Source organism: Zalophus californianus, chromosome 10, assembly GCF_009762305.2.
Source record: "Zalophus californianus isolate mZalCal1 chromosome 10, mZalCal1.pri.v2, whole genome shotgun sequence".
NCBI lineage: Eukaryota > Metazoa > Chordata > Mammalia > Carnivora > Otariidae > Zalophus > Zalophus californianus.
The window spans coordinates 103345619-103359657 of NC_045604.1; the positions used below are offsets into that span (position 1 = coordinate 103345619).

At 46.4% G+C, this 14039-nt stretch overlaps 1 protein-coding gene across 2 annotated transcripts in view; it reads left to right on the plus strand.

Moving 5' to 3' along the window:
- Positions 1 to 14039, plus strand: part of LOC113932867 (general transcription factor II-I repeat domain-containing protein 2) — a 50648-nt gene that overhangs the window by 19347 nt on the left and 17262 nt on the right. For both annotated transcript variants that reach the window (XM_027612381.2, XM_027612382.2), the window contains exons 5-10: positions 618 to 801; positions 975 to 1003; positions 2727 to 2781; positions 3110 to 3153; positions 4780 to 4857; positions 10490 to 10546. In XM_027612381.2, the coding sequence (XP_027468182.1) occupies positions 618 to 801; positions 975 to 1003; positions 2727 to 2781; positions 3110 to 3153; positions 4780 to 4857; positions 10490 to 10546 (447 nt within the window). The remainder of the gene's footprint in view (positions 1 to 617; positions 802 to 974; positions 1004 to 2726; positions 2782 to 3109; positions 3154 to 4779; positions 4858 to 10489; positions 10547 to 14039) is intronic.

Sequence of the window (14039 nt, forward strand, 5' to 3'; positions counted from 1 at the left end):
TCGTTTTTACAGAGATCTTCACATATTTATGGGACCTCCAGGTCCCTGTGAGCATTTGGCTGTGGGGGACCCTCAACATAGGGGATCTTGGGGTCTCAGGCTACACTTCTCTGAGAGAAATGGGGCTCCTCCCCTGGGGGGCTGGTCAGCCAGCGCGGGAAGGCTGACACGGCCCCAAGATGGTGATGTGAGGCCACGTTGACTTCATAACTTCTCTGCAGGCAAGTTGGCCTAACTCGAGCAGAGTGACATAAGGGACATAGGGACATAGGGACGGTTAAGCTTTGGGTGGGGGCTCCCATGCCTTGTCGACAGCAGCCTGAATAACCATGGGGTGCTCCCTGCAACCCTGGGTGCGCCACCTCCAACAGAATGGAGAAAAAAGACCTGTTATTCCCTCTTTCTTATGTGAAGATGTAAAGTAAAACGTTTTATACATTTTTCCTTGGGCCCTTGGGGAACTTTATTAACTTAGGTTGTAAGGAACAGGGCACTTTAGCTTTTATTTTAGCTTCAAAGCCAAGTGTCACCACCTGTATTTCTTTACTGCACAGAATGAAACAAACCGGTAGGGTTTATGTTCATTCCGTCTAAAGGCATCTGGACTCTTCCTCTAGGTAAAGCCTTGGGGACAACGGCAATGGTGCCTGTTCCATACGAGAAGATTCTGCGAGACCCTGGGGCTGTGGTCGTGCAGGGGCTTCCAGAAGGCATGGCCTTTCAACATCCTGAGAACTATGGTCTCGCCACTCTGAAATGGATCTTGGAGAACAAAGCAGGGATTTCATTCATCATAAACAGGTGGCAGGCTCTATCCCCGTCGTAACAGCTAGTTCTTTTGAGGATAAATGGGCAGCTTAATTTCAAGTTCGTTTGTTCATTAAGTCCTGTTACACTTAGAAGCTGGTTATTCAGAATTTTGATCTGTCTTGCTTGTGTGTTCATGTCGGGTAATAGTATCGGTTTTCTTGCAGACCTTTCCTAGGTCCAGCGAGTCAGCTAGGTAAGTGACAGCTTCTCATACTTGGTGACTGTCCTTGGCTGCTAAGCCAGTTCTGCTTTTCTTTTCTTTTTTTTTTTTTAATTTTTAAAAATTTTTCTTTTTTATTTCAATTTATTTTATTTTTTTAAAGATTTTATTTATTTGACAGAGAGAGACACAGCGAGAGAGGGAACACAAGCAGGGGGAGTGGGAGAGGGAGAAGCAGGCTTCCCGCTGAGCAGGGAGCCCGATTGGTGGGGCTCGATCCCAGGACCCTGGGATCATGACCTGAGCCGAAGGCAGATGCCTAACCCACTGACCCACCCAGGTGCCCCCAGTTCTGCTTTTCTTAATTAAAATGCAAGTTTGGCACATTCTAAAACTTGCGTATTCCTTGCCTTCTCCCCATGAAGGAAGCAACCTCTGACACTCCAGGGTTGGGGGGTCGTGCTGTTGGCAGGGTGTGCAGCTCAGGGAAGGACCCCCCCCCGCCCCCCAACAAGAGCTGAGACAGGATTCTGCTCCCAGGTCTCAGCCCGGCAAGCTTCCACAGCCCACACATGGAGGGCAGTAGAGCCGACCTTGTCCTTGAGGGCAGGAACATGAGGATGCTGGGTCACTTCATGGTCTTTGAGCAGCAACCATGGGCTAGGCATTGTTGGATTCGGGAGTGGGTCTAGGAGGTATGACCATTCCTGCGCTTCTGAGACTTACAGTCTAAAAAGAACCAGACTGTCCAACAGAGAAGCAGCGATGACCCATGATCTTCTCAGGATGGCTGGTGGTCATCCCCAGAATCCTGGGAAGAGGTTAGAATTTTGTGATCAGAAGGGCTTTCATGGAGGGCGAGGCTCTCAAGCTAAGCAGGGTCTCAACATGTTGGTTCTGCCAGGAAGCCCATCCCATGTGCTCAGGCAGAAAGCAACATGGGTGGTGGGTGTTGGAGGCCACGGTTCAGAACCCACGACCCTTCATAATCTTAACTTATGATGTTGAAGGGACCAAAAAATGAGAATTTTGTCAGAAGCATTTGGAGATCCACCTCTGCCCACTTCTTATTTCCTTATTCTGGAACATAGTTGGAAATGGCGGGCCATGGCTGTCCTCGAGACACTAGGTCTAAGAGTCCAAGACTACATAGGTACAGAAACAAAAGGCCCTGGGGAGGTGTGGGGTAGAGTTCACAAGGCACATACAGGGTACACAGGGCAATGTGACGTTGTCCCGAGCCTGAACTACTCACAGAGCAAAACCCATTTCCAGAGCAATTATAAGTTCCTAGAATTCCCTAGCTGCTGTTAAAGCAGGAGCCTGAGGGTGAGGGGCGGCAGGTGACCAGGTGACCATTGTCCCAGATGGCTTGTATTTTTATTATAGCACAAGACTAGCAGCTCACTTACTCAGCACGTAGGCTGTACCAGGCACGATCGTAAGCACTTTGTACGTATTAAATGATCCTCACCCAACCACCATTTTCAGACAAGGAAACTGAGGCCCAGGAAGGTTCAGTGACTTGTGTGGGGTCGCTCCAGCCCCAGGCTATTCCTCGGCCCCCATTCTGCCCACACACATGGCCCCAGGACCTGAGGGCCGCTCTGAGTTGGTCTCTGCCCAGTAGGATTTCGTAAGGCCTGGAGCTGGAGTTCTGTTCTCTCTACCTTTGCTTTCACCTTATGTGCCTTTGAATGTTGGCATTTTCAAGGTGCAGAAAGACGCTAGCGTGTGTCTTTTTACTCTTGCACAGGTGGGCCTGTGGTGGGCGCAGATGCTAAGAGGTCGGTGACATCGCCAAGCGAAAGGTAAGGGAAATAAAAAATAAAATCCACACATAACCCCGAAGTGTTAGTTTTTAGACCATGGGAAGTTTCCCTTGTTTTGTTAGATATTCTTTATTCGAAAGGATTTGGGGATTTTAAGACTATGTTCAATTGACACCTTTAATTGTATAGCAAACTACTAAGAACGTTAATATTAAATTAACTAGTTAGTTTTGTGTTCAGTCGCTAGTGGGAAAGGGGGTTAGGATGGCATGGATATTGGGGGATTCGAGTACAGCGTGTTCCGATGCCTGTGGTCACTTCTCACCCCACCCGGCTTGTCCTGACAAGGGTTCCCTTCTCTTTTCAGCTGTGGCCCCATCAGTGTGAAAACTGAGCCCATGGAAGATACGGGTATGTATACACCGATGCCTTCCGGAATCAAGTATTTAGCACGTTATCATTTGACTCCTTTCTTTTGTTTTACTTCTAAAAAATGAGACTTTCAGTAAAGTAGAAAGGGTGGGGCACTTTCTCAATGGGACAAAAAAAAAAAAAAATCTACAAAAAGCCAACAGCTAACATCACACTTAGTGAGAAACTAGAACTTTTCAGGGGCACCTGGGTGGCTCAGTTGGCTAAGCGTCTCCCTTCGGCTCAGGTCATGGTCCCGGAGTTCCAGGACTGAGTCCCACATCGGGCTCCCTGCTCCGCGGGAAGCCTGCTTCTCCCTCTGCCACTCCCCCTGCTTGTGTTCCCTCTCTCGCTGTGTGTCTCTCTGTCAATGAAATAAATAAAATTTAAAAAAAAAATAACAAAAAGTAACAATTAGTCCTTCTCCCAGTTCCACGTGTTGGCTGGGCGGTCCCTCCACTCTGGGCTGGCCTCGCTCCTGGGTCTGAGGCCTCTGCCGGGAGAGCTGGGCCTCTCTCCTCACGGTCTCACACCCTCCGGGAGGCTAACCCAAACTCATTCACATGGCCACTCAGTTCCTGAGCAGGAGCCCGGATGCACCAGCACTTTCCAGGCCTCGGCTTTTGCATCCTGTTGGCCCCTGGCCCATTGGCCAAAGCGAGCCACATGACCAGGCCCAGTTTTATTTTATTTTTTTTTTTAAGATTTTTTTTATTTATTTGACAGAGAGACACAGCAAGAGAGGTTAACACAAGCAGGGGGAGTGGGAGAGGGAGAAGCAGGCTTCCCGCGGAGCAGGGAGCCCGATGCGGGGCTCGATCCCAGGACCCTGGGATCATGACCTGAGCTGAAGGCAGACGCCTAACGACTGAGCCACCCAGGCGCCCCAGGCCCAGTTTTAAAGGGTGGAGAAGTAGCCTCCACGTCTAGAAAAGGGGGAGAGACATTGCAGACAAGCCAGGCTTGCACTTTGGGGATGGGGGAGAAGCCTGTGGCTAGTTTTGCAGCCTACCACACTTTTCCCTGATGAAAGGCTTTTGGTTTCACTAAGGTGGTTCCCCCCAGGGTTTGCAGTTTTGAAATCCACTCCATTGTAGTAGGTGAGTTGAGATTACATGTGCTACCGGGTGATGTACAGAAGTATTAAATCACTATGTGGTATACCTGAAACTAATATTACACTGTATGTTAACTAACTGGAATTTAAATAAAAACTAAAAAAAAAAAAGTACATATATATATATATATATATATACATATATATATATATGCGCCAGTTTAGGTCCCATTACAGAATATTTACTGCGGTTTTGCATAAACACAGGGGTATATGCCCTGTCTTGAAAGGGAACATTTTTCTCAAGCTGGGAACTCGGCCTTCTTCCCTTCCTTCTCTCCCTCCCTCCTTCTTGCCCTTTTAGATTGAGTTTTATGTTGTTTTGTTGCTATGACTTATATTTTTACATGGGTTACCCGTTTGCACAGAGAGCGTCAGCTCCATGTCATTTTGCTGACTCCCGGGTCCCCATGTTAATCAAGACAGAGCCTGGAGTTTCAACAGCTCACAGTTCTCTGTGGGTTGCTGTGGCCTAACACATGGTTTTATCATTTTCATTGCATCCAAAGGCACGGCGGTGAAAGAGGTGGCTGTGTCGGTCAAGAAGGAATCGGAAGATCCTAATTACTATCGATATAACATACAAGGTAATACCATTTTGTCCTCATTTTCTTCCCTAAGAGTTATTGGTGACGGAAAATTGTAATTAGCCCCTATCCAAAAAACAGGCAGAGAGTAATACAAAAAGACCCATGTTCCTGGGATCTAGCGTAGAGCCATTTGATGTAAAGCATTTTTTTAGGATTTTATTTATTTATTTGAGAGGGAGAGAGAGAGCACGAGAGGAAGGAGAAGCAGACTCCCCGCTGAGTAGGGAGCCCGATGCGGGGCTCGATCCTGGGACTCCAGGATCATGACCTGAGCCGAAGGCAGACACTTAACTGACTGAGCCACCCAGGCACCCCTGGTGTAAAGCATTTTACAGTCATGAAATAGATCCCGTGTAACTTAAACCCACATGCTTCAAGGCAAATGTGAGGGTAAAGGCAATCCAGGGTGTATGTTACTTGAGTTTGTCTGTTAGGTATTCTTATTTTGTGTGTCCAGTAATATTGGCCCGGGCGGCTCTGTCGGGGAAGCATCCGATTCTTGATCTCGGCTCAGGTCTTGATCTCGGGGTCGTGAGTTCGAGCCCTGCCCTGGGCTCCGCGCTGGGCGTGGAGCCTACTTTAAAAAAAAAAATAGACAAAACAACTTTTCTCTGATCCTCTCCTAGCCGGTCTGTTCCCTAAGTTACTGGGAAAGTATCAGAAGTTAAAAGACATGAATATGAGAGTGAAGAAATTCAGGTGCCCGTTCTTAATAATATTTGCTTCATTGACCTCATACAAGTTAAACGGGGACCAGAAGACACAGATTACCAGAGATGCACACTTTTCACACGGGGCACAGGTAGGTGGTCTGTGTAGTTGCCTGGCTAGGCTCTCTCCCCAGAGACCAGAATCCTGCTGGACCCCCCAGCGTGATGCCAGTTTGACGACAGGACGTTGTAGCATCATCAATGGGAACGGATCCTGTCTCACCTTTGACTCCTCTGTGAATGCAGGCAGACTGTGGGACCTTTCCCAATTAATTCCTCAAACATGACCAGGTTTGAAATGTTTCCTACAGAAATCTTACCTTTGAAATATTCCTGCAACATTACTGAGCTCTGTAACTTACAGTAAAAAAAACTTTTTCAAAAACTAAAGACCAATGAGAGTGTTGGTTGTCATCGCTCTGTCCTGGGCCGGTCCCCCCCCACCCCACCCCCCCACACACACAGCTGGTCTGCTGCGGTCCCTTAGGATCCCTTTTCAATCCATCCTACCCCCTGTCCCCCAATCATTTATTCCTAGACAACGGGGTCTGTCACCTGCCTCCCCTGCTCACACACCGTGTGTGGCTCCTCATCACCGGCGTCTTCCATCGCTGTTTCTAGCCTCCCTTCCTATTCTGTCTGCCTCCCACCATGATCACCCTCCCTCAGTTCTTCGGACACCCTGCTCAGGGTGATTCCTGAAACATGCCCTGAATCCTCCTTCCACCGGCTTTTATATAAGCCGATCCCTCCGTGTGATTCTCTTCTGGCTCTGCAGGCTTCCAGCCAGTTCCACCCCTTTCTGGGCACAATCAGAATCTCAAGTAGAGCAGGGAGCCTTCAGCTCCCGAAGTGCACACAGTCTTTAGCGCTGCCTGCTTGTGTGGTATTTATGCTTTTGCTGCAGACAGACGGCCCCAGCCAGGGGCGGGCTCCTGGGGGGAGGACACAGTGGTCTTCCCCCAGCTTGGAGCCCCAGGGCCCCAAGCCCAGGGCCGTGCACACAGCAGGCACTCACGTGTGCTTGCTGAACTGAGCGCGTCCCTCACAAAGAATCCGTGTAACCTGTTTCTCAGTCACTCCCGTTTTGAAAAAAAGTTCGTATGATTACATCTTGACTCCCAAGAATATCCTTTTCAACTTAAATGACCTTGAGGTTTATCAAAATGTATACAGTTGGGGGAATCTAGGTTACTTACCGAGTCTGCTCCCAAAGGCAGCCGTGAAATAAATAAATGATTAGATAGACATACCTGCAATCATTGTATTGCAGTTTTTCAGAAAGAAGCACATTATTTGAAGAACAACCCTTAGGCTAAGTATATAATTTATAATCTTTCTCCTGCTTGGCTTGGAAATGACAGGACTCAAGACATCTTCTTTGTACAAAAGCTCCTTAAGTGGGGCCCCTTGCTTCTTGATGCCCAAAGGGTAAAAACTGCCTGACATCATGGACTGTATTCCACGGTACTGAATGTTTTTGCAACCATTTAGATAAAATCCTCACATGTTGAAGTACTGACGTAAGTAAGGGAGAAATGTTTAAATTCATAAAGGCAACAAGTGCCCCCTGCTCCGAATGTCAACTAGCCTTTGTGGAGCTCCCAGTGACCTCAGCTGTGGCTCCACCAGGGCCCAGGGGCTTGTGGAAGGTTTATATGAAAGTCTGACTCCCCATCCCACCCCAGCCCACCTGGACCTCGCCATCCACCTGCAACACAGACCTCTCGGAAGACCCCTGAGTCACATGCACACATCCATGACTTGGCCAACATGGAGACCATGGACGTCCCATGAGGTCTTTTATATGTGCAGGGACCCCATCTCCGGGGCCCCTGGGAATGGAGAATGCACAGGACCAGCTTTGCTGAGATACACTGCGCCCAGGTTCCCTTGACATTGGCAGAGGTAAGAGTCTCAACGCCATTGCAGTTTTCTTCCCAGCTGACACTGCACGATCTGGGAGAGAAGCCTTCCAGGCAGAGGGGAAAGTGGATACAAAAGCCCAAGATCAAGGAACTGACACTGTCTTTCCCACATCCCATCACTGACATGGACTCCTGTACTTCCCTGTTCTACACATAAATGCCCCTCTGATTATGTTGAGCCCAGATAATGCAGGATAATCTCCTTTTGTGAAGGTCAGCTGGCGAGCAAACTTAATTCCATCTACCACCTTAATTGCCTCTTGCCCCGTACCATACAAGACTCACAGGTTTTGGATATCCGTGGGAGGCCATCTGCCTACCACAAATTCAGAAAATTGAATGCCAGCATTAAGTAACCTAGATTAAACAGACAAGAATAAGAATAAGAACTGTTTTAACTCAACAACAAAAACACAAACTACCCGATTTAAAAATGGCTAAATGAGGGTGCCTGGCTGGCTCAGTTGGTGGAGCATGGGACTCTTGACCTCGGGGTCATGAGTTTAAGCCCCACATTGGGCATAGAGCTTACTTTAAAAAAAAAAAAAGAATTTTGGGGGAAAAAACAAGGCTTTTAAAAAGTCATAAAGTGTCCCCATTTTACAACCCCCAATGAAGCCATGCATCTTGGCAATAATCATCAGTGGCCAGTAAAGCCACTCATAAAACGTTGATGGGGACGTTATCACAAATGGATTCGGCTGACATTTCCTGAACTTACTGGTCCAAAGTTCACATCACAGAGGTTTGGAGGTGAGCAGACTTCGTGTGCCTCCTGACGGGATCGAGTAGGAGGTGCACCTTGGGGATGCTTGCCCCCCCCCCCCCCCCGGCAAAATCAAACCTAAGTCTGATCCAGCCTCTAGATCTACCCACCAGTTTTTTTTTTTTTTTAAGATTTTATTTATTTATTTGACAGACAGAGACATAGCAAGAGAGGGAACACAAGCAGGGGGAGTGGGAGAGGGAGAAGCAGGCTTCCCACTGAGCGGGGAGCCCAACGTGGGGCCCGATCCCAGGACCCCGGGATCATGACCTGAGCCGAAGGCAGACACTCAACAACTGAGCCACGCAGGCGCCCCTTGATCTACCCACCAGTTTGCAGGAAACACGGGGGATAGAGGAACTATATGAAGACACCACGAGGATGCAGGCAGGAAACTCCAGAAGGGAAGGAACACAACAAGGTGGATTTCTTCATCGAATGATGGCAAGTTAAAAAAAAGAAATGGAGAGAAAACTGTTTTATAGTAAAAGATATATTTGAGACATTTCAGCCAAATGCAGCATGTGGGCTCTGTTGGGGTCTTGATTTGAACAAACCAGCTACAGAAAGACATTTATGGATTCCTGTGGAATGCCAAGTGCTGGGTAGGAGTGCTGAAATTGGAAAACAGCCATTTTGTAACCATTGTGATAAAAGACCGGGTCAAGCAGGAGTCACCAGTGGATACGGCATCTAGAGAGAAATCTAGAAAAGGAGTGGAATACTTAAACAACCTTAACATTTCTCCACCCACAAACTGCTTGTTAGTTGCAAGAGGGAGGAAGAAATGGTAATTATCCAGTGGAGAAATCAAGCAACACCCTGACCCAGTGATCAAGGTTCACATCACCGGTGAGGGGCAGGTGGACACTGCCTTAGTCCGTTCAGGCTGCTAAAACAGAATACCATAGACTGGGGACAGGTTGGCCGGGGCGGGGGGGGGGGGTGGGGAATGATAAACAACAGAAGTGTATGTCTCACCACTCTGGAGGCCGTGAAGTCTAAGACCAAGGTGCTGGCAGTCTGGTGAGGACCCCCCTCCTGGTGCATAGATGAACATCTTCTTGCTGTGTCCTCACATGGTGGAAGGGGTGAGGGAGCTCTCTGGGGGCCCCTTTCCAAGGGCACTAATTCCATTCCTGAGGGCTCCACCCTCATTTCGTAAGCACCTCCCAGCGGCGCCATCACCAATACCAACACGTTGGGGGTTAAGATTCCAACTCATGAATTTCAGGATGACCCACACATATCTGCCTCTACACGTGGTACCCTGGGGAGGACACACCATCATCTCAGCAGTAGTCGTCTGGCCAAGAATGCAAAACTTGAATCTTTGCACGAGGAAACATCAGACCAACTCAAAATAAGGTTAAATGAGAAGAAGAGAAATGAGAACAAAATGAGAAGAAAGAGCAATGAGTCTGGCCCCAAACTGGATCCCGCACTGGAGGAGGGAAAGCTATTAAGCATTCAGAGGTGAAGGGCCATGGTCTATATAACTTTGCTCAGATGGGTCAGAGAAAGAGAAAAGGATGTCCTGTATACCTACATCGATCTGTCTACATAGGAAAATGGGGGCGGGGGGCAAAGATTGAACATGATCAAGGGAAACCGTAAACTGTCTCCCATATGTCATGTGAGTAGAGGGTATGTGGCTCCTCTCTGTACTTTTTACTTTTTGTGACTTTTCTGTAAATTTGAAACTATGTCCAAATATGACATTAAAAAAAAGAGATATTTACAAGACAATTGAAGAAATTTGCACAGTGACTAGATATGAGCTGATGATAGAGAAGAGTTGTTGGTTTGGGGGGAATCGTGATGTGGTGAAGGTGAAGGACGAGTCATTACGTCTTACTTGCACATGCGCAGTCTGTGCACCCCGACCCTGCCGGACCTGGGATTGACTTCAACAGCAGGTGTGGGGGCATGCAGAAAAAGAGGATATGGAGCTGGTGGCTGTTGGCCCTGGGGATGGACACATGGCATCATTCTACCGTCTCTGCTTTTGTAGGTTTGAAACTTCACCAAAGTGCAGATAAAACAACAAAGAAAAAGTGCAAAGAAGGTCTCATTTGTGTGAATTTTATTTCAAGGACTCGGAGTATTTCTCACGTACATTCCTGTGTGGGTCTTGAACTGTTGGCTTGGTTTTAAATGAATTCTTGTTTACATTTTCTATTTTGGCCTTTTTTTTTTTAATATATTGTTTGCTTCCCTTTCAGAAAACCAGCATCCTTGTGTAAGCAGCGAAGTAATAGAAATGGAATTACCAATGGAAGGTTAGAGAAGCCAGGCATTTTAGCCTCTTTTTGGTTTTGTTGTTCTAGTTTACAGTGTTTTGCAGAGAACATGGTCTTTTAAACACCCATGACACATGTCTGAAAATAAGGCAGCTTCCCGGCTTGCCACCTTAGAAAACCGGCCGATCTTAGCGCTAAAATGTGGTCTTACTGTCACTCTTACCTTTCTGATCTGTGAGTGATTCTCCTTAAAGCACCTGGATTAGAAGTTGTGTGGTAAGAAAACTTTACATCTGGGCCATTTGTTGCTTTATTCCATTTGTCTGCTTGCTGGTCATACCAAATTTCCTTTTCTTTTTTTTAATTTCTTTTTTTTTTCAATTTTAAGTAAACTCTACACCACACATGGGGCTCAAACTCACGACCCCACCATCAAGAGTTGCAGACTCCACTGACAGCCAGCCAGGTGCACCCCCCCGCCCCCACCAAATTCTTTTGAACAAGGTTGAAAAGTATTTTAGGAAATTTTTTTTAAGAGTTTATTTATTTATTTGAGAAAGAGCAGGAGTGGGGGGAGCGGGGGCAGAGGAAGAGGGAAAAGCAGACTCCTTGCTGGGCAGGGAGCCCGAGGATGTGGGGCTGAATCCCAAGACCCCAGGATCATGACCTGAGCCGAAGGCAGACACTTAATCGACTGAGCCACGCAGGCAACCCTAGGAAATTCTTGAATCAGAAGTAAAATTTGATAGTACTTCCCTACCCGTGTGTATAAATCTTGAGCATCGTGTATAAGGCCTGAACTCTTAAAATGGTTTATACATGTCCAAGGTAAAATGAATAAAGGAAATTTCCTCCCCAAACCTAGAGGCATGGGACATCTTTGTCAGTTTACAGGCAAGAAGACCTTGCTTTTAGGAGTCGGATGTCTATCTTGGTTCCAAAATGATTTGTATTTTTCTCTAAGTCAGAGGCATTCTCCAGGGAGCTAATGTGTGGTCATTTTTAATAGCTCCTGTGATTTGGGGGCATCTGGGGTTCTTTATCGTAGGGGACAGTTCCAATGGCTACCTGAACATTTGGTTCAATTCTCTGACCTAAAAGAGTTTTGATATTTTTTACCAGAGAACATACTATGTTCTGGTGCAGGGTTAGAATCATTCATTCACTCACAGAATTAATCTTCTTAAACTTAATTGCTTTAAACCAAGAGGACAAGCCCCTCTGTCATTATTCAACTTCCATTTACTCTTCTAAATTATACATTTTTTTTTACTGTGGTTTAAAAAACACACCACAGGACTACATCAAAAACTAATGATGTAATGTATGGTGATTAACATAACAATAAAAATTATTTAAAAAATAAATAAATTAAATAAAATAAAAAACACACCACAGGGATGCCTAGGTGGCTCAGTCGGTTAAGCATCTGCCTTCGGCTCAGGTCGTGATCTCAGGGTCCTGGGATCAAGCCCCACATCCCGGTGTGACACATGCCCCTGGGGTTCATCCATGTCATAACGTGTGACAGGATTCTGCCATTTATTTTTCGTTGTTTTTTACTCAACCCCGTCTCTGACCTTCTCTGGATGTTGGGGAGGACAGGGATTTCAAATTCAGTTTAAATCTGTTCCTCCCTTGCATCATTTTCTTTCCCTTGGTTGAAGCCCGTTGAGACATGTTCTGTGGGGGCACCCGGCAGGCTCAGTCAGCCAACTCCACGCACAACTCTGGATCTCAGGGTCGTGAGTTCAAGCCCCACACTGGACGCAGAGCCTACTTAAAATAAAAATAAAAATAAATAAAAATGAAAAAAAAAAAAACATTGTTCTGTCATTCTTTTTAAAAGAATAGAACATATTTAGGAGGAGGAAGACATGAGAGTCCAGGTAGAGCTGGTGTGGAGTGACAGAAAGATGTCACTGGATGTTGGTCTTTGAAATACCTTGTTTCTGAAGAGGTTTTCTTTAAGTGTATTGATTTATTTTTTTAGTAATCTCTACACCCAATGCGGGGCTCGAACTCACAATCCCCTGAGATCAGGAGTCACGCGCTCCGCCGACTGAGCCAGCCAGGCGCCCCCAAGAGATTTCTATTATTACAATATAGCGGGAAGCCTATTTGTGATACAACCAAATTAGTTTGATTTTTTTTTTTTTTGTAAACTTTTTATGTTGAAGCAATTAAAGATTGTCAAGAAGCTGCAAGAACAGTCAGAGAGGTCTGGTGTGTCTTCACCCATTTTCCCCCCAGACGTTACATCTTACCTTCCAATAGTCCAATATCCAACAGCTAATTAGTTTAGAGTCTTTCTTCCTCTACGAACAATTGATGGAAGAATGCCATCAGGCTCAGAGGAGAGTGGTCTCCAAAGGTCCGGGCTGATGGAAGCTTTCTAAAATGAGCCAGAGTTAGGCGAGAATGTTCCAGCCAGGCTTATGTCTATGTGTCATAATTCTGGCAAACTAGAAAAATCAGTTGTGCCTCTAGTGTGATAGACTGAACCCCAGGGGATTGCTGGCAGGGGAACCGCCCCCCAAAGCACCCGGCTTTCTTTTATCCAAGTGATTTCTGATGAGAGCAAGAAAATGCTTATGACCAGAGAAATTCCATTACCTCCAATAGAGGGACATTCCGTGTCCACTAATGTGGGTAACTGGGTACTGTTTCACAGTATCTGAGAGTTTCTTGCCTCCCCTTGTCCCTTATAAGGTTACCCTTTCTTACCCTATGATCCCTCTTAAAGTTAAAATTACCTTCACATTTAGGGACGCCTGGCTGGCTCAGTCAAAAGAGCATGAGGCCCTTGATCTCAGGGTCACGAGTTCGAGCCCCACGTTGGGTGTAGAGATTACTACAAAATAATAAGTAAAAATAAATATTTAGGTCTTTCAATCCATTTTGAGTTTATCTCTGTGCATGGTGTAAGAAAACAGTCCAGTTTCATTCTTCTGCATGTGGCTGTCCAATTTTCCCAACACCATTTGTTGAAGAGACTGTCTTTTTTTTCCATTGGATATTCTTTCCCGCTTTGTCAAAGATTAGTTGACCATAGAGTTGAGGGTCCATTTCTGGGCTCTCTATTCTGTTCATTGATCTATGTGTCTGTTTTTGTGCCAGTACCATACTGTCTTGATGACAGCTTTGTGGTAGAGCTGGAAGTCCGGAATTGTGATGCCGCCAGCTTTGCTTTTCTTTTTCAGTATTCCTCTGGAGGGGGGATTATGCTGAGCAAAATAAGTCAATCAGAGAAAGACAATTATCATATGGTTTCACTCATAGGAGGAATAAAAGAAACGGTGCAGGGGATCATAGGGGAAGGGAGGGAAAACTAAATGGGAAGAAATCAGAGAGGGAGACAAATCATGAGAGACTCTTAACTCTAGGAAATAAACTGGGGGTTGCTGGAGGGGAGGTGGGTGGGGTGATGGGGTAACTGGGTGATGGGCATTAAGGAGGGCATGTGATGTGAGGAGCACTGGGTGTTAATATCAACTGATGAGTCACTGACCTCTACCTCCGAAATGATGTA